We start from the raw sequence: 19,248 nt of genomic DNA on the forward strand, positions 1-19,248 counted from the left end.
ATCATGCATATTTACGATTACTTCAAAGAGCAAAGGTATATTTTTAAGTTGAATTATTTGTTGCCCTTAAATTATTATGTTTAAAAGCTATCTAGCCATACAATTATTACAGAATAAAAAATTGAAATTATGAATTTTCCATAAGAGATTATTTTTCTGGTTAATAATTTCAGGTATGGTTTTCTGGTTTATGCAAAAATCAAATTATTTGCATACACAGATAAATTTAATGGATGATGGATTGCCAAACTTGAAAATTTCAGTTGGTTGCCCAAAGAAATATATACAGGATTGAGAAGAATTATTGTACAAATTGTAGGAGCAGATATTTTTGGACTGAAGACACTCCATCTTACACAGATATTTGCACTGCATTAGTTCAAATGATATCCCAAGGCTTCCAAACTGCTTCAGCATTTTCTTGGGCATTGTAATGCTATACTTTTCCACACCAAATCGGCCCCAATTTTTTTCTTCCCTTTCTCCTTATTTTATTTCTCACCTAATGTGACTTTTTTCCCCCGAGTTTTGCAATTTCTTCAATCACTAACAAAGTCCATAATTTCTAATGCAGCATTAGAGACAATATTGGTATTTCAATATTATACCCATAATATTTTAAATCTTTTGAATCGGACAATCTCGGCAAAAGTGATACCATTCGGAACTTAAGTGAAAGGGAGAAATTGAGCAAAAATGGTTGAGAACCACTACTCCAGTCATATATAGAGGTAAAATATCAAAATCACTGCCTCCCTATTATCCCATATACTTGGTCAGAGAATTTTCACAGCAAAATAATTCACTATTTGTTCTTTATATTTAAATCTTCCTGAAGGAATCAAATATAAGGTCAGCAGTTAAAAATATATACTAAGTTGTAAGCTCAGGTCATACTAATTCAGAGCAAGTTACATGATTATATTACTGAAGTAGAAAAGAATTTTTGCAATTGATTAAGGGTCATTTGCTAGCGGTGAGGTGAGAGAGGAAGGACCAGGAATGGAAAAGAAGGGAGGGAGAATACCTCTGGCTGAGATCAACAGCAAATCAGAGAACTCACCCATCAGATAAAAGGATGTCAGATATTTGGTACCATATATCTGTAAATGATTATTGGAGGTGATTTTGAAATGTCATAATATCTAATTAATTTTAGTGAATGATTAGTAAGAAAGACATAAGTGTTCTATGAGGCAAGCAAAAGAAACAGAAAATGTTTGTTTCAGCGATCTGCCACAAAAACCGTTGCATATTAGCTGGATATTTCAGTTTTATTTTTTGGTCCCTTGAGTTTCAAAATAATGTCACATTGCATCACTTTTCCATCTACTCGGATAATATCCAAAGCCTTGATTTTCAGCATTGTCCATTTATCAGCATCAGCATTTGTAGTTCAAACCAAGATTTTCTTCTGCTTCATTTCTGCCGCTTTGTTTTACCAAAGCAATTTACATAATTTTAGATTTTCATGTGCAGTTGACACTACATGACCTTTTTACTTTTCATGGCTTCAGGTATTCTCATCTTTAACAGTAATCCTCTCCTTAATTCTCTTGATTCAAATTGGTACAGAATCTCGATTTGTAACAATATCTATGCATATAATTTCATTATTTTCCTCTACAATCATTCTCATTCTGCCCATGGGAAGGACATTTAAAATGAGTGCTTTCCAAATTTTACAAACTGAAAGCTGAACCGTATTGTATACATGTATTTAATAAAAAGCTCGAAGGATTTAAAACCACAATTGAAACGCATGTTTACCATCTCTTTAGCCCTTGTCCGGGTCCTCATTCGCCCACCAGCATTAGGTGTGCTGCCATCTTCCATTTGCACTGGCCGGAACATGTAGGGTGAGTCTGAGCTCCTGGAATCTGTGGCCGAACTGTTTCTTCCACTTGCTACACCAGGAGGAGATCCTACACTGGGGGCACTTATATTATGTCCAGGGACACTAGGCACAGAATTCCCACTCGAGTTCAGACCAACTCCTGGACCAGGTGGTGTGCTTGTATTTGCTGCCATCGGCATACTGTTTATTGCCAATGCAGGAGTTGGGGGATTAGTATTTGTATTGTTTGCCATGCCACCACTTACTACACCGTTACTATTATTGGGGGCCACTGGAGCAGGTAGCTCTCCGTGTTTCTTGCTATGGTTGCGACAGTCCAAACAAAGTAAAGTGCGCTCCTTCCCAATGTGCTGCCACTCTCGAGAGTCTTCAACGGCGCATTGAAAAAATATAGAAAGCATTCAATCAACAAGTGTTATACAATATTAGTACAAATTGAACGTATGAAAGAGTCTATAAACTCTTTTTTTATAGTCTTTTTACATTCATCATTGCATTATCATGTATGACAGCAATTTTTTTCCCAGAAATTATGCAAGTAATATTTATGAACATGAACCAACTAATAGTGAGAAGGAACAAAGCTAAATTCTAATCATTAAATAATTACTAATTTTATCTAGTAAAACAGCAATTTAATTCATTTTACTGAGTTATAACCTCTCCAGGTCCAGATTGCTCTACATTTGAAACCTAAAATATTATAATACATTAAAATCCCACATGTTAATGCTCTCCAAAAATATTAGGTACAGAAAACTACTTTCATGGTAAAGAAAACTTCACAATCCAAATTCTTGTCCACCCCCAAGGACATCAAACAATTCCACGAGTGAAGCATAAAAGTGCATAGTATATTTGTAAAAAAAATGTTCTTGTTCTCAATTAAATGAAAAAGTCAACAAATATTCATGTTTTTGCTACAAACTTCAGATATATAGCACTAAAGAAAGCTAATGATTCAACTATATCACTACTAACATCAAAATTAGACAAGCAATTCAGTTCCATACGCTGAATTCTACACCCATCATTAAATACAAACAGTTGATATTCAATTGACAATACCAATTTGATGACTGGACTTACAGCTATGAGGTGAACGATGTATTGGCAGGAATATAAAATATAGCACAAATAATGTCATAAATCACATTCAATCAATCATTATTTATAGCATATATGATTATACATCATTCACTAATCAACAGATCATGGGCTCAATACTTAAAAAAAATAATTATGCTAGAGTTATATATGAAAAGGGGTATAATAGTTAGAAAGAAACTATTTGAATGGAATAAAAAAATCTTACTTGTGGTGAAACAATTCTGGCAGCGATACCCTGCGTGATCTCTGGAATCAGAATCGTCCTCTGAGTTATCGTCTTCACTCACAGAACTAGTTCCTTCCCCTAAGAGAGAAATAAATGCAAACCAATTTAGGAAAAAAAATTCTCCAACATAATACGTTTCAAGTCATTCTTAACAAGCAGTTACTGTACTGCAGCGACACAAAATATTCAGAGATTACCTCTTCAACATCAAATGTAATGTCATATTTTTCTCTAGTGCAAGTTTTTTTGGCAAGAGAAATTATATGTTCTGAGTCGAGAAATATTTCAGAGAACTATATTCAGCCATATGCACCATTACATTTAGATATTATGTCATGCATAAATGCCTTTACTAAGGCAGTCAAGTGGGTTTTATGCATATATTTACATCCCAAGGGAGAATTATTCCCGTAAACATAAAAATTTGGATTCTTCAAACCTTTTTTCCATTTTGCATATCCAGTTGAAGTTATATAGAAACTTCTTAAAAGTGGAAAATCGAGAGAATAAAAAAGAATACTCTCCAGTATTTTATTGGAACTTATCTGGTTAAATATCTTACCATGCTCTTTCGAGTTGGGTCTGGAAGAACCGACAGCTGAAAAATAGGGGAAAATGTAATGAGACATACGCACCCATCTCATTTTATAACAATCTGTAAACATTACAAATGTCTTAATTTTAATTCATATATGTACAAAATTTAGAAAAATTTGAAAGTTAAAAACTTACTGGAGTCTTCCTTGGGTGTTCTAGTGTTCCTAGTGTTTCGTATGCGACGAAGAGAACCCTGGCGTCGATTGCGCCTGTGAGGCCTATTATTGTTAGCACCAGGTGTCTTTTTCCACAGATAATAAAATTCCACCAACTCCGGCTATAATTACACAGAGAGAGCCTTCTGCAGTCACTATATTTTTGGCAAGACTGCACAATAAATGTAATTCAATACAAGCCAATTGGTAACATCTACAAGCTGAGTTTTCAATAACCTTTGGACTAGCTGCCCAAATGTCATGGCATCAAATGATACCCATCAATCAAATAAAAATGAGAGGGCACATTTAACACAGCAGGTAAACCCAGCCAGCAAGGATAAATAATGAAAAATATGGAGCTTATGATGCAATGCAAGGTAACCATGGATGGTGTTTTCAGGATTAAAAGCATATTATTGTCTGTGATGTCAGAAAAAGTATACAACCATGATGTTTACAACCAATTAATGAAACAAAAAATTCAACTATCAGCACTATTATAAAAATTCAATACAGTTTATGATTGGTAAACTACTGAATCAAGAGTTTTAAATTTGAAGCAGTAATTCTTACTACATAGTAATTACTTCTTCTACATTGTGTATGTTGATGAGGTAAACATCACATACTTACAGTATCTTTATGAGGTAGTAAATCCTTTCTTATGCGAAAGAAATTTTTGCCAAATTGGCGAAGACCTTTAACAAATCTTTTCTGTAAAAACAAAAAAATGAACATTACAACAATACTATATACATTGTATATACAAAATAAGATAAGCAACTTTCAAAAAATTGCCAAACTTTGCAAGAGAAGGCATTAGCTAAAAATGTTCACATGGTTTTAAAGTATATAGTTAACACTGCATGCATTCATTACTACTCCATTACAAATTTGGTACAAAATTAAGATAAATATACTGGCTGGAAGTAAATATAAAAATTAAATTAAATGAATGCAAATTTGTAAAAGCACACTACTAACCGTTTCCTCCTCAGACCACTTCTTTTCAATACCTTTGGGCACAGGGCACTTTACTAGGGCCTGCAAGGCTTTTCCTGGGTCATATCCAGAATCATGCAACTATATAAAGAAAAAAAAGACACGACTAAGACTCTTGTTCTGTACTTCATCATTACTCGTACTTGATGTTGGATGAGAATACACTACATTACAAGGAAAAGACAACTGCTGGGTAGTGTCCTATAGTTAAAGTGGAGGGAAAAAATGTTCTCCAACATTATATACAACATTCCTGGTTGAGTCTATATTACTAAAAACTATACGGTGCAATTATTAGCCATAAATATGTTTAAGAGGTCACCATTTGTCCTTGAATGTATGTCTCACTCCAAAAGATGGAAAAAAAGAAAAGTTGAATTTATGTTTTAAGTTTTTTATGAGAAATGTATAACCAAGATCCTTAGGTCTCAACTGAATGTTCAATTCAGTCACATTACTTCAAAAATGAATGCATCATGCCCCTTGCGCTTTGCAAGGAGAACAGTTTCTGCTCATTTGCTCTCAGGTAGGAGTTAAATGATGGCCCTTTGACAGGGCAGCCAAAACTGTTACATATACATTTGCATTTATCCAGTTGCAAAGTACGTAAATGATTCTCAGTAATAAAAATTTTCAACTGACTAAGTCAATGCGCTAATACAAATAAAATCAAAGTAGTGGATGCAGCTGATGATAATATTCATTCATCATTTGGCGAGGACATTATACACACCACAATATTCAATAAGACTCAGGGAGGACAGCTGCATGTACATTTATATGCAACATGTTAGCCAAGGTTAAATGCTTTAAATTCTACAGATTATCCTATTCTCCAGGTCTTCCAGCCCCAAGATGATTCAATTCAATAGGTTTCTTTTGCATTAAATTACTTTCAAATTTTAATCTTATGACAAAATCTCCAGGAGTGCATACAAGAATGCCATTCTTCCATTATCTGAATTTTTAAACACATTTTGTCACAAGAACATTTGTAGTCATTATACTGGTCTGGGGAACAATTTTTTAAGACATTTTTGCTGTAAGTCACAATTGACCAGGCAACAGAGCATAAGATAGACTTTGTTCGTTCTTAAAGGGGATCAATTCCCAATACCTGCTACGCAGGTCCATAATATCCTGTAACTTGATGAGAGGAAAAAATAAAATGAAATTCAAATAACATTTCTAGGAATGCAAAGCAAGTGGTAAAATGACACGCATCCATGCCATGATTGAGGATTGCCTTTGAAGAATTGAGGAATTTCATTTGGTGACATGAATGAAGGAAAAAATAAAATTACTTCAAATTCATGTCTTTTTTGAAAAATCAAGGGAATTTCACCTCGAAAATTTCTATCAAGATTATCCTGCAAATTGTCAAATAGGAATGATTTTAATACATCAAACCAAAAAATTGTTAAATGTTAGAAATCACATTTTTGAAAGGTGGTGAAAACATCAAAATGTACTTTTAAAAACAAGGAGAATTATGCACAGGCCAAATCTGGACAGTTAATTTGCAATCAATGAAAACTATGCCAAAAACCTATGGGTCCCTTGGCTAAAATTACCACTTTTTATAACGAGTCTCCAACACAAAACATACACATTTCTGGAATAAATAAAAGCAAAGTTTTTAATAAAACAAGCTAAAAAATACTGCACATACAAATAAAGTTATTGGGAAAACATTTATGCCAGAGAAAAAGGTCGAAAAAAAAAATGAAAAATTTCCCGTTTCATCTTATGTTATGGAGAAGCGACAATCTACCATTGGTGAAACGATTCAAAATAATTAGCACAAAGGAATGTATGTAAATGACATTTATTATTTTTTAGTCACTCAGTCTTCCTCAAGTCCTGAACACAAATCGACATCTATATCTTTTGCACATCTTTGCGCTGTAAAGTAGCATAAAAAGGATTGTCGGTACATAAAAAAACTGAAGCAACTGAACCGTACAAATCTGACAAAACATGGACTAAATCAAAATTTCACTTATGCAGGCATTTAATCAGCCCAAGGAGACTACATTCTTCAGTACTTAGGCAGCCATTTATTTAGAATCCAAAATCTGAACCCTATGGCTATTTTTCAGCTTTAAATAACTTTTGATAGTGTTATTTCCTACCCCCTACGCAACCCAAGAACATTTTTCCCTACTGTGGATTACTTAGCTGGGAAGGCCTAGTGTTTGGAGATTTGATAGAATTAATTTCACCATAATTTTACATAAACTGGTTAAGGACCTCATTGGATGAATCTAACAAAAACCAGGGAAAAATGATAAATACAAAGATGCAAAAATTTCTGACATTGCTGACCAAATTTTTGCAGTTGAAATGTTATTATGTGCATTTATTTTCCCATTGCTACAAGTACCACACGTGACTATCGACTTGATTCATATTCTCCCAAAATTTATCATATTCGATGCATTCCAATAATAATTACCATTCTAATACCAACAATACAAGTTAACCTGCATTAAAAAATGACACAGATTTATAAAAAAATAAGTGAAATGTTCTCCACTGACAAATCATCTTATAAAATGACGATGATGCAGTTAGGGTCTACAACATTAAGGGGGAAGAGTTGAAATGTGATTACTACAACAATTCCAACTTCATGAAATCCATAGTACAGGAAAAAGGAACTGGGGCATCATGTAAATTATATGGTTAAATCTGTAATTATGTGCATTTCAAGGGATTAAATTTTTGTATGCTCATTAATTTGAGGCATGAAGTAGATGGACATTTTGATTCCCATGAATTAAGAGCCTCACAGATGCACAGATACACAAAAAACAATACATAGTCCGCCAATGAATGCTTCAAGTTCAAGTTTCCTCTTTGCTACCTGAAAACATGCATTTGACAAACAACATTATTTAGCTTCAAACAACTGCCTATGTCTATTGATACGATGTGATTGAAAAACACTTAAGACCACCCCCCTAAAGTTATCACTCATTGAAGCGACCTCATCACGGCAAATATCTCAGGCCTTAAGTAACAAATAAATAAACCAATCCGGAACCATTTCGCACAATGTGTTCATCCTAATTTTTAAAGTGCATTTCAACCTTTCATTCTCCAACCTTAAAATTTTAGACAGACCTCTTAATTTTTCGAAATCACACCAAGTGCGAACTACTCTCTGAACTTGGAATTACTTCCCTGTGACGGAGACGCACACTAGTCCATTTAGAATTTCTCCGTGGGATCATGAACAGCCGCTACAGGTCTCACGTGCTCCTCTATCCTTTCTCTCTTCGTGTGCCCTCTCGCAAAACGAGACATCCGCCACTATTTCACCTTCCCCAGTGCCACTTATCCTTGATCCAGAGATCATACTGCCTCCCTTACACCTCCAATCCACTTTCTTCTGAAATTGATATATCCCCCCCCCCCCCCAATCACCTTTCTCGTCCTCAATCCGTAGACTTCCCCTCTCACCATTTCCCTGTAACTGACCCACGGTTGGACTTACCTAATTCATGTTCCCATACAAGTATTGAGTAATTCCATGTTTACTAAATCATGTTTCCCATAATATAATTAATATTTATTCAAATTCTACCCTTGTTATGTATTTCATAATTATTTGTTATAGGCCAATTTGGCTGTTTTTGGGTTAATTGTTAAGTAAATAAGCATATCAATGTTATCAGATGGCACCTAACTACGCTAAGACCAAAAGTGCATGTGTTACTCTCATGCCAAACTATGAATTAAATAATTAAAGTAGAGAGAAATAATTTTCCATAAAGGCTAACTTTTAAAACATAAATGAGACAATAACTCCTTCAAACGTCTAGTCATGTTTCATTTATATTTGATACATCCACAGGGAGTTTTGTGCTAGCCATTATAACCAAAATATATATACAATGAACTACCTATGAAAATATTCAATTACTTTTAATGTCTACCCTTATTTTTTTGAGATATTAATTTTGTATCAGTTTGCATCACAGATGGACTTAAATTATTTCACTTCCTCACTTTAATAATGTATCATAACTTTCCCACGTTTCTCTGACCCAGAAGTCACAGGGCCCCCATTATGTTGATGAAACCACTTTTTTGAAGATGGAGCAGTAAAACAAAATTGACCTATCTCGCAGTTATATTTCCTTTCCATACCCTAGCTATAAGTCCCCATGTTTTCCAGAAGCAGCCTAGAAAAATCCCCAACTGATATGCATAGATGCCTTTTCTAGACAAACTTACATCACGATTAACACGTAATTTGCAAGAGATTTGATGCTCAATGCATTACCTTTATGCTTTGCTGAAACTTTGAGCTATTATCCATTGCTGTGACTTAATTCGTCGAATCCATTCTCAGCAGTAAGACCTGTGAACTTAATTCAGGAAACAGACAATAATTTCAACAAGCCTTTTTATTTTACTATTTTATTTATAGTAAAATACCATTTGAATGGGAAACAGTAAGGACCTACTCAAAAAAGTGGTTGTGACGGCAGCAAAAAGGCAATGGTGGCTCCATATTTTTGCCTCTCACTATTTCCTTAGGGAATACAAGGAACAATGATGAAATGTGGAACTAAATAATAAATGTGGCATGAATATTGGCTCAAGTAGAATATGATAACATGACACTTAGTTGATATTATTTCAAGCAGACCAGGTTGATACCGTTACTTTAAAGAATAATTCAAGGGTTGATAATTGAAAATGATATGGACAATAATTTCAACATTAATATGAATGATTTTGAAGAAGAAATGGTTTATATAGCCATCAATAATTTTTCCCACTTTGATATAAAGTTGGTATTTCCTCATATCAGCAATGACAGTGGAAAATTATTATCACATGGCCATAATAATCCTATTCACACGAAACTGCCAATCATTAATTTACTTTTATTTTCTTTCCATATAATACCACAATTTTTCAATAAAACTATTTCCTAGAAATCACATAACTGAGTCCACATTTGAATAGATATGGGAGCTTCATCATTCATTTACGACCAATTCAAATCCAACCGATAAAAAGTGATACCATATTTTTTCATGCACCTTGAAAAACTATTCCCTTTAACTCAACATCAAAAACTTTGGTTTGAGTCTTAAACAAAGATTTTCTATTGCAATGGCATTTAGAGCCAGCGAAACATGACAGCCAAAAACAGCCCTAAAATTTTGTTTCAAAGTCATTATTTTTCTGAAAAATTACAACACATTTTTGCGAACTATACCAGAGAGTACAATAAATCAGTGTGGTGTGAGCACCTACAAGGACTTTGTTCATAGCACATTAATGTGAAACAAAAAACCTGCAATCACTGTGTGCTTGGCCAAGATCAATTTGTTGTTTTCCATTACTTGACTCACCAAAACAATTATGAGTCAGACATTCTGCTTTGTGAATTAATGTATACATCCTTGAGCTAATCCCACAGACGTGGTACCCAAAGAAATTACTTCAGTCCACAACTACCGATTCAAACCCAAATTCATTATTACTTTAGTAAAAAATTATAAAAATCAAGTGGTTGAATATGAAGTTAATTAACTCAAAACTAAAACTCAAGATCATATGACAAGTGCAAAGGTCACTTGTGCACCTGGATATAATTATGAAATGCTAGAATCTTATGTAAAGAACAGCAGTAAAACAAAGGACACATACTTATCTCTATTAGCAGTAAGAGTTGAATATTCTCAAGGAAAATTTACAAATATTCTCATTAAGTAAAACAACTTGTAACAGATGTAAGAGATCAATGGGGATGGTTTGGGTCAGGGATGGTAAACCTTATGGAGTGTTCAAGTAAATAAAATAGGCGTAAATTCTTCAATGGCATGCCAAATCATTGAGCATCAATTGTTTTCATGACTTTAAGAGGCATTGGGTTCTTAAATTAAAAAAAAAACAATTTTTTCATAGGATTCACAATTATTTGTTTTAAAGTTTAAACGTTTTAATTACTGCTTATGACAAAAGTAATTACATGAATTCAATATCAAAGAAAATCTCCATCAGGTGATTTGTTAGAACTTCTCCTAGGGATAAAATATTGCCTTTCATAAGAGGAATGAAGTCATATTTGCAATTATCACAGCTGTTTCCTGAGTAAAATAGATCTCTTATTCCCCAAGGAAACTAAATGTTATATGTAAATAAATCGAACTTGAATGAACGAAAGAAAAAAAGCACTCCAGTAGTGGTATCTAAGTGATGGACATATACTGACAGATCTGGACAATCTACTAGTCTTGTTCCATTACACAGTTGACAAATGACGGCAATGTTTAGTGTGCTTTGATGCTAATGGAAACAAAACTAATGGCAGAGGCCACTAACACAGTGCTCTTCTTTGTTTCTCATACACAAATTGAGATCATTTTACTTGCTATTTTGATCCTGTAATCTAAACTTACAGTAGAATTGCCCATAGCACCCTCCCAGGTCTGCAAGCCACTTTAGGCACACATGCAATAAGTTTGCCACCCCCAACAGGTTTTCTTTTTCAAATAGGAATGGCTTTTTAATGAGGAGCAAAACAAATATCTCACATTGTTGCATAAAACATACAAAAGAAATTTAACGAATTTTCAGATGCATGTGATCACTGAATTCATACTTATTTGGGCAATATGGTTGGTGACCTATTTCATTTTTTTATACAACTGAAAGTTTAGGTCTAAAATAAATGCTGACAATACTCTTGACAATTTTAATAGTAGCATAAGAGTTTAAAAATGAATTAAAGGTAGAAAAAGTTCAGCTGTGCCGCAAAACCCTATTGCCACGTGATATTGTGAGTCAAAAGGCAGCATTACTGTGCCTGAAGCCATGCTATTCATGTGCCTAAATAAATGAAACCCATTATCTATTCTGTTGTTGATACCTCTGAATTTGGCGACAACAAAAAATCACAAACTACAAATGGCCTACTGTTCCAGTGTGTTTGCCCAATGAAAAGAACTATTGAAAGTATATTGCTTCCCATGTGTAACACAAAGGCTGATAAACATTAACTTCCAGTATCTTACTCAACCACATCTGATAGCTGTGAATTCCGTCTCAAGGCATATATACCTGTATATATATTACCTAATAGATGCATTTACAACATTGTAATTCATACTAAAATTCAATAGAGAAGCAAGAGAAAAATTACAGCAGCAAAAATTTATATTCTTGCATCTTGTCAGTAATTTGATCAGTGTGAAATTCATTAAAATATACAATGCCAGGTCCAAAACTAAAGATTGATCTACACTAGAGGTGATTCTAAAAACCCAAATCACAGATGAAGTTGAAGAACTTATATTCCAGCAGCCTTCATTAAAATTATCAGCGAGCGAGATAGTAGTGGCAAGAGATGAAAAATTAAATTGGCCGCCAAACTTCCATCCAGACATTCTCTTTACTTGCCTTAAGAAAATTATTCGAGGTATCTAAATCCTACAAAACTGGATTGATCAGTTACACCAGGATTAATTTTAATTCCCTATTTTTAAATGAAACACCACAACAAATAATTAATTACGCCTCGGAACCTATTATATACTTGTCCTCCACCAAACATATTGATCCCTACATTTGTATTTGAGGATTGGAATCATAAGATTGTAGTCATATATCTGGTACCATTTGAAGCCTTGGGAATGCTTGCAACACTAAGTTGCAACACCTTGGTGAAGGTGGGTCAAGAGGTAATCCAAGCCCTCTTATTTAATACTTAAAATTATCCCGATTGAAATAAAATTCTGCTACAATAAATATTTACTTATGAGAGAAAGAGGAATGGTTGGTTCTGAAAATAATATTTATACAGATTTCAAATTAGGAGATAGCATCACATCACATATTTGGTTTATATTTATGTTTTGTAAAACCTCCATTTTCAATAAATCCCTTGAAGTAAAGTCAATATCACCTCCTATCACAATGTGACAATAAAAATCGCACAAGGAATTTTCAAAACCAAAATTTAGTTGTTGATATCCAGAATTTTTTGTATGCATTGAAACATAATTCATTTATTGTGCGCTATGTAGGGTCATCTTTAAAATTGAATGTGTTCCTTCCTGGTAACAGAAAGTAAAAAAGGAGAATATGATGACTTGGAAACGACCTCAGTACAGCTGTGACATGCAATGATTGACGTGTGACGAGTAGTTTCAGCAGACCATCCAAATCTCACCCGGAGAGCAGAAGGTTAAATTATCATCCTGCTGAATACATTCACATTAGCACTGTCCCATAATTATCTATTGGTCAATGCCCTAGGCTATTTATCCGCTGATACATTGATGTTCACTAAATAAATACCTCTGCTAAATAACCTTGCACTATTAATTCAGTAAGTAAAGAAATTATTGGCAAACACTTGCAGACATGCAAAGACTGACTGGTTCTCTCTCTTAAGGAAATGCAAATATTGTCCTTGATTATGAAAATATTATACACCAATAGAGGACTACCAAAAAATTTAACATTTGGGAGCCTTAACACAACACAACCTTAAGCAGCTTCAAAAATTTGATTTGGACCAAGTGTGTTCTCAAAAATGATTGCAGAAATCAATACCACAACGACCACCGGGACTGTAGGAAAATGCATACAAATAAACTATCGAAACCCACAATTCAAAAGGCCCACCCACTTTCTTCCTGGTTAGTTTTATGATAAGGACATACTCTTCCATTCCTCCTGGAAACTTGATATTTCTTTGCATCTGAGCAAATCCAATGACGCTTCCACCTTATGACTCCCAGATAGCACTCATGAATGATATAAAGCAATGAAAATATGGAATGAAAAACAAACTGCTTACTCTTTGATTATGTGATTCAATAACAAATACCAAAAAAACCAAGGCAAGTATACTATAATAATAAAGACATAATACGGAGTACATTCATACGTATAGTTCCCTCCAATATCATTAAGGCCCATATAACTAATCAAAATGATCACATTTTACTTACCATTTTGACAAATTCCTTAAAATCACCACATGAATTTCTTGGCTTCTTTACAATATTCTGATACCAGAAATGCTAGAGAGAAATGGTACGAGAATTGGCCTTATACCCATTAGAGTATACTTTACTAGGAGCTATGTCTGGGAATAATGACCATTTTTTTGCCTCTTTCATCCAGTGAAAGTATGGCTATGACCCAATCAATGTAGCCTTACATCCAAAGTCACAAGGAAGAAATGCCCTGTAATGCCACTGCGTCCTTTTCAACATGGTTACTCATTTTGAGCGGCTAGATATATAGTCAAAATCAATTGTTTCTTCACACCAGATAATGCTCAATACTCTCTAAATTACTGTTTGTAGTATTTTAATGCAATACAGTCATCGCAGACATTTTAAAATGTGAGTCATGGACCTATTGGGAATTCAACTCATACCCATTTACTCCATAATACCATATGAGAGCACACTGAATGACGCTGGAGCAAAAACGGTTCAAGTGCATACTATTTGTGTAGTTGGGCGATGCAAAATCATGCTAAAAATTTTGATAGATTGAAAAAAGCTTCTATGCAAAATAATTCAATGGAAAACACTCAGGAAAAGTGTAGCTTTCGAACAGAAATAGTGGAATTATTGCAAGAAAAGAATCATAACAATAATGATCTTATTTCACACACAGGATTAGGTTCATGTGAGAACAGTATTCAGGTCAACTTCTCTGATTCCTTATCATGCTTCGAAGGACAGTTTTCCCGATAACCTTTAGGAAAACATGAAGAAGTGATTAAAAAGATGCATTAATTAAGCAATCACTCCAGGATGAATAATTTCTATGCTTAAACCACTTGTTGCTGGCGGCTCCTTTAAGTATATATTATTTGAAAATATTGTATTTGGAATTGGTGGTGGGTGGCAAAATGAAACAATATTTAGGTGAAGACTCAAAACGACCAGGGTGATCCAAACACTTCAATGGATTATCACCTAATGGAATTTGATTACATAGGATTAGAAGGTTTGAAATAATTGAAACATTGAAACTCCATTTTCCACAAAATGTACACACTAAATATAAACCTACCTTATGAACTACTTAATGACAAAGAACTCTGAATAACAAAAATCATGCTTTAGATCCACCAAAGTAAAATTTAACTACAGGTAAAATAGCCTCGCCACAATGAGCTTCTGAATCATGAATAATACTAAATTAAAGTAAAATTGTAGTTGATTCCAATAATATTTTAGCCTAACCATTAACTTTACTAACTCCTACGTAACAAGCCAACATTCATTGTCCCTCCTAACTTTTTGTTCACTCCTTACTCTCATTTTGGTGTGAACATTTACTAAATAACTCAAGAGGCCCAACCTATGGCTAGCATTAAATATGCCAATCGGAGATGTCTTCCCTTGACTGCCCTGTCTCCAAAACTACCAAGTTCAATTTAATTGTTAGCTTGGAATCAACCAATTGAGAACTCTTCGAAAATATTATACCCTTTTTTCATGATGATCATATACACAGTAATGGTATCTGGAGTCGAGAGAGTATGGTTGGGAGAAATGATGTTTGTGGGTGAGGTTCTACATTCAACGTTAGAAACAATTGTCTCTGGGGGAATCAGTAACCTGCTGCATCCAAGGTAAGATTTTAAATGCTTCCTTTAAACCATTTAATTTAAAAAGTTTATCCTTACCATACACAATATTATTTATTAGTTTATTTATGCAACTCCCATGAAATGATTTTCAATTTTCACTTTTTAGATGATGCTTTGTGAACAAGCAGTAAAGCCAAGATGGTTTTGAGTCAATCAGAAAATGGAAATATTGAATTCATTATACAAGGGTATGAAGTAAGAGGGAGGTAGTAAAGCAATACTTGAATAACTCTTGAATATCCTCACGGCAGCTGCCTAGCCAAAAGGAAAACATTTCTATACATGTTCTAAACATTTCTAGCCGGCCCCGGTGGCGGCGGGGTAACGTCCTCGTCTGCCATTCCAAGGGTCGCGGGTTCGATTCCCGCATGGGTGAGTTTCCTTCCATCTAGGGCTTGGGTGTTTGTAAATGTGACATTGTTATCGTTGTTAATAGTTCGATGTAAAGGCCAAAATGTGCTGTTTTCCGACTTATACTGAATAAATAAATAAATAAATAAAATGTATAAGTGATTACCTATATTTCAAATCACCTTCAACTGGTCAACCAAAGAGCACAAGCCAAATTGATACCAACGTCAATCACCCAGGAATGAAAAAGGATTGAAGTCCTGAAGTTGGGGATAGAGATTTTGCGGCATTAATTCAAGAAACAATGGAGCCTGTGAATTCATTAACTTTCCGGCAAGTAAGCTGTGGTTACCCTGAAGCAAAGGCAATTTGGAAGAAGAAACTGCCACATTGGATTGTTAAGGGCTACAGCCAAACATTGCTCCCGGTGCTTATAATGCAGCCTTTTTCATTATCAGTTCCTCAGCAAATCCTGCATGTGAAGCGAGTAAGTGGTGTGTCATGAGGAAAAGAATATCAAAGAGTGGTCAACAGTGTATTCTGTGAATCCTGAAGACTTCGAAATTGGGGCACATCTTGCACTAGCAACTTCAGTAAATAAAATATCACAGAAAACAAACAATCTAGCAGTGCCCAGCAACAAATTTACCCTTAGCATTCCAAATCACTAGAACTATCAGCCCTCGTATCAATTTTGCCATGTCTATCGAAATTCCAGCGCAAAATGTTCAAGTATTCAACAAACAATAGAGCCTACCTTATTGTGATCCACCACGGGTGAAAGATGTGATGCGATATGGAACTCATCCTTCAGAGAGATCGCCAGGTCCCTCACTTAAAATTGCTAATTCATCCCATACAAGTTGAAAACTTTGTAACTTAAATCATGCGCACAGCAAGACCTACTAATTTTATTTAAATTAAGGCGGTCCATTGTACTATTTAAACTATCCGCAAAGTATAGAGATTTCAGTGAAATGACATATAATACCATTTTATTAAAGGTCTGTACAGTTCTAAGGAAGATCTGGTACCCGAAAAATCACACAGCTTGGGTGAAGCTGACGATGGCGCCCATGGGTGTCAACCGGAGCCCTTCAGAAGGTAGGTACATGCTCAATGGCATCTTTTGTTCAAATTATAGATCATACTGGTCCAGAGAGGGGGGCAATGTGTGAATAGTTTTTTTGAACACTGCCAATGATTAGCAATTTATGAGACTTGGTTAACTGACAATACAGTGGTAAGTTTGTCCAAATTGATCTTCAAGAAATGTGTGCCATGTGACACTTTTCTGTCTCACATTTCACGATGCACTGAACAAGAATGACAAACCTCGGAGCCAAATACCTGGGAGCATCAATGGTATTTAGATGCACCATTTGGAACTGCCTAACCTCAAGAAGTTTTCCAAAAAGTTAATTGTATGTGGGCAGGAATTAGAGACCAACCTGGGGCACAAATTTTTAGCAGATTTCAACTCTTTCCAGTGCCAATGTGTTCATCCAATTTTAAAATAAAATGAAAATAATAAACATACAATACAGGTTATCCCAGGAAATACCATAACCTTAATGAGAAGGAATCATACTTGAGCATTGCTTCCACTTTACTTATCTGGTACCCCTACATCAGTTGATAAAAAAGCAACTCACTGGGATCAAGAGTGCTGTCAGGTGCCTCAGGCTTGCTAAACAATAATGGAAAATTTAATTTTTCAAAGCATACCCATTAAGTTTCCAAATGATAAAAAAAGTATGCAATTCAAGTTACATGACTACATGTGTTAAGATGTGCCATAAGACTTCCTTTAAAAATTAAATCTGTCAAATATTAATTATTTTCAATGGAAAACAACTTAAAATTTATTACAAAATCATATTGCGATAAAATTGTAAATATTCTAGAACTCTCAGTCAGTTTTGGGTGAACTCTACCTCACCTATCGAAATCATCTTCAATTTAACTCATGGGGAATGATTACCATTCTTGCCTCTCTTTCTGCCCGACTGACTTTCTACTTATTCTGAATGAAAGTTACAAGTGAGTGTTCATGAAACGTTTAGGAGGAAGTGTTTGACTTTGAAAGAGGATTCCAGTCTGCTAACGCAAGTGGCAATATGACTACAGTCTAATGAATAACTGATCGTAGCACTTTTCCACTCGATATTATCAGTAATTCATTATGTTCGACTTCCACCACATCACACCTCAAGCTACTCAATATGACTACACTCATTCAGGAGAAGTGCTTCTTAATGGCAGATGATTGCTGCACTGTTAACTCAGTCAACACTAAATTCATGAAGTTATGATAAGTGGAACACCACAAACAATGGCAGAATAACTATGCAATTTATCACAAATTTAATAAGTTCTAAAGAAAATGGTATACATACATGTGATCTATTCAAAATGTTGCCAATATGTTTCCTTTCTGGATACACAAAAATATGCATGACAACTAATATGATCCAATTAACAAAATTTTGAAGGAGATCAAACGACTGTGATATTAGGCATTTTGGATGGATGAAATGAACTTCTTAAAATGTGTCTTCGAAAAGGCAAGAATAAATTATGCATTGATTAAACAATTTTTTTGCATCATTCCGAGCAGTACCGTATTGCCATAAAAACACAGTGTGGGCTTTGGAAATCAATGTGCCATCACGGGAGCGACACCCATTTTATGAAAGTTTTAACTTTTTGGTTTTAAATGTATAATCTTTTTACTCACTTAGGACATGAGTTGCAGATTTCACATATGCAACCTGGTACTCATCATTAAATCTTGGTTACAAATTATATGGCTCCCTAAAATTATAGTTCCACCACCTCATCTGATTAGCATATTTAATTTAGTACGTCACTACTTTAGACAAAATGGTACCAGATAATTAGGAATCCATTTGTTTCAAACTTTTGAGGATTTGAGCTTTGATAGCTGGAAGTTTACAGGGCACATTTTAAAATTTGTGTCTGCGATTGAAAGTCCAAACCAAAGGAAACTCCTCTTCTTCTCCATTTTTTTTTATCATAGAAAAAGATGAAAACTTTAAAATGAAAATAATACAGGTGGACATACCACATCAAGTGCATTTATAGTTGTATCGTCACGGGAAGCGGCTATACATCCATCATCGGGCGACCCGCCATCACACATCCCAGCAAATGCCGCCATCGAACGAGCCGCCCGCAGGTACATCAGCAGATCGCCATCCAGCGATGCTCCTGGCTCCCAACGGAGCTCTTCCCGTTCAGGGGAAGGGGGCAGGAGGATAGGAGGGCGGGC

The 19,248-nt window shown here is 34.7% G+C and overlaps 1 protein-coding gene across 1 annotated transcript in view; it reads right to left on the reverse strand.

The window, feature by feature from the left end:
• The window catches only part of Gug (arginine-glutamic acid dipeptide repeats grunge), a 60,044-nt gene extending 40,798 nt beyond the window's left edge, over positions 1 to 19,246 (reverse strand). Inside the window, exons 1-7 of the mRNA XM_071598885.1 lie at positions 19,042 to 19,246; positions 4,934 to 5,032; positions 4,583 to 4,663; positions 3,927 to 4,068; positions 3,757 to 3,792; positions 3,174 to 3,272; positions 1,771 to 2,225 (exon numbers count right to left, since the gene is read on the reverse strand). Of these exons, the coding sequence (XP_071454986.1) occupies positions 1,771 to 2,225; positions 3,174 to 3,272; positions 3,757 to 3,792; positions 3,927 to 4,068; positions 4,583 to 4,663; positions 4,934 to 5,032; positions 19,042 to 19,161 (1,032 nt within the window). The 5' untranslated portion in view covers positions 19,162 to 19,246. The remainder of the gene's footprint in view (positions 1 to 1,770; positions 2,226 to 3,173; positions 3,273 to 3,756; positions 3,793 to 3,926; positions 4,069 to 4,582; positions 4,664 to 4,933; positions 5,033 to 19,041) is intronic.
• Positions 19,247 to 19,248: the final 2 nt, after the last annotated feature.

This window comes from Hetaerina americana, unplaced genomic scaffold (assembly GCF_022747635.1).
Source record: "Hetaerina americana unplaced genomic scaffold, ioHetAmer1.1.p SCAF_10, whole genome shotgun sequence".
NCBI classification, from domain to species: Eukaryota; Metazoa; Arthropoda; class Insecta; order Odonata; family Calopterygidae; genus Hetaerina; species Hetaerina americana.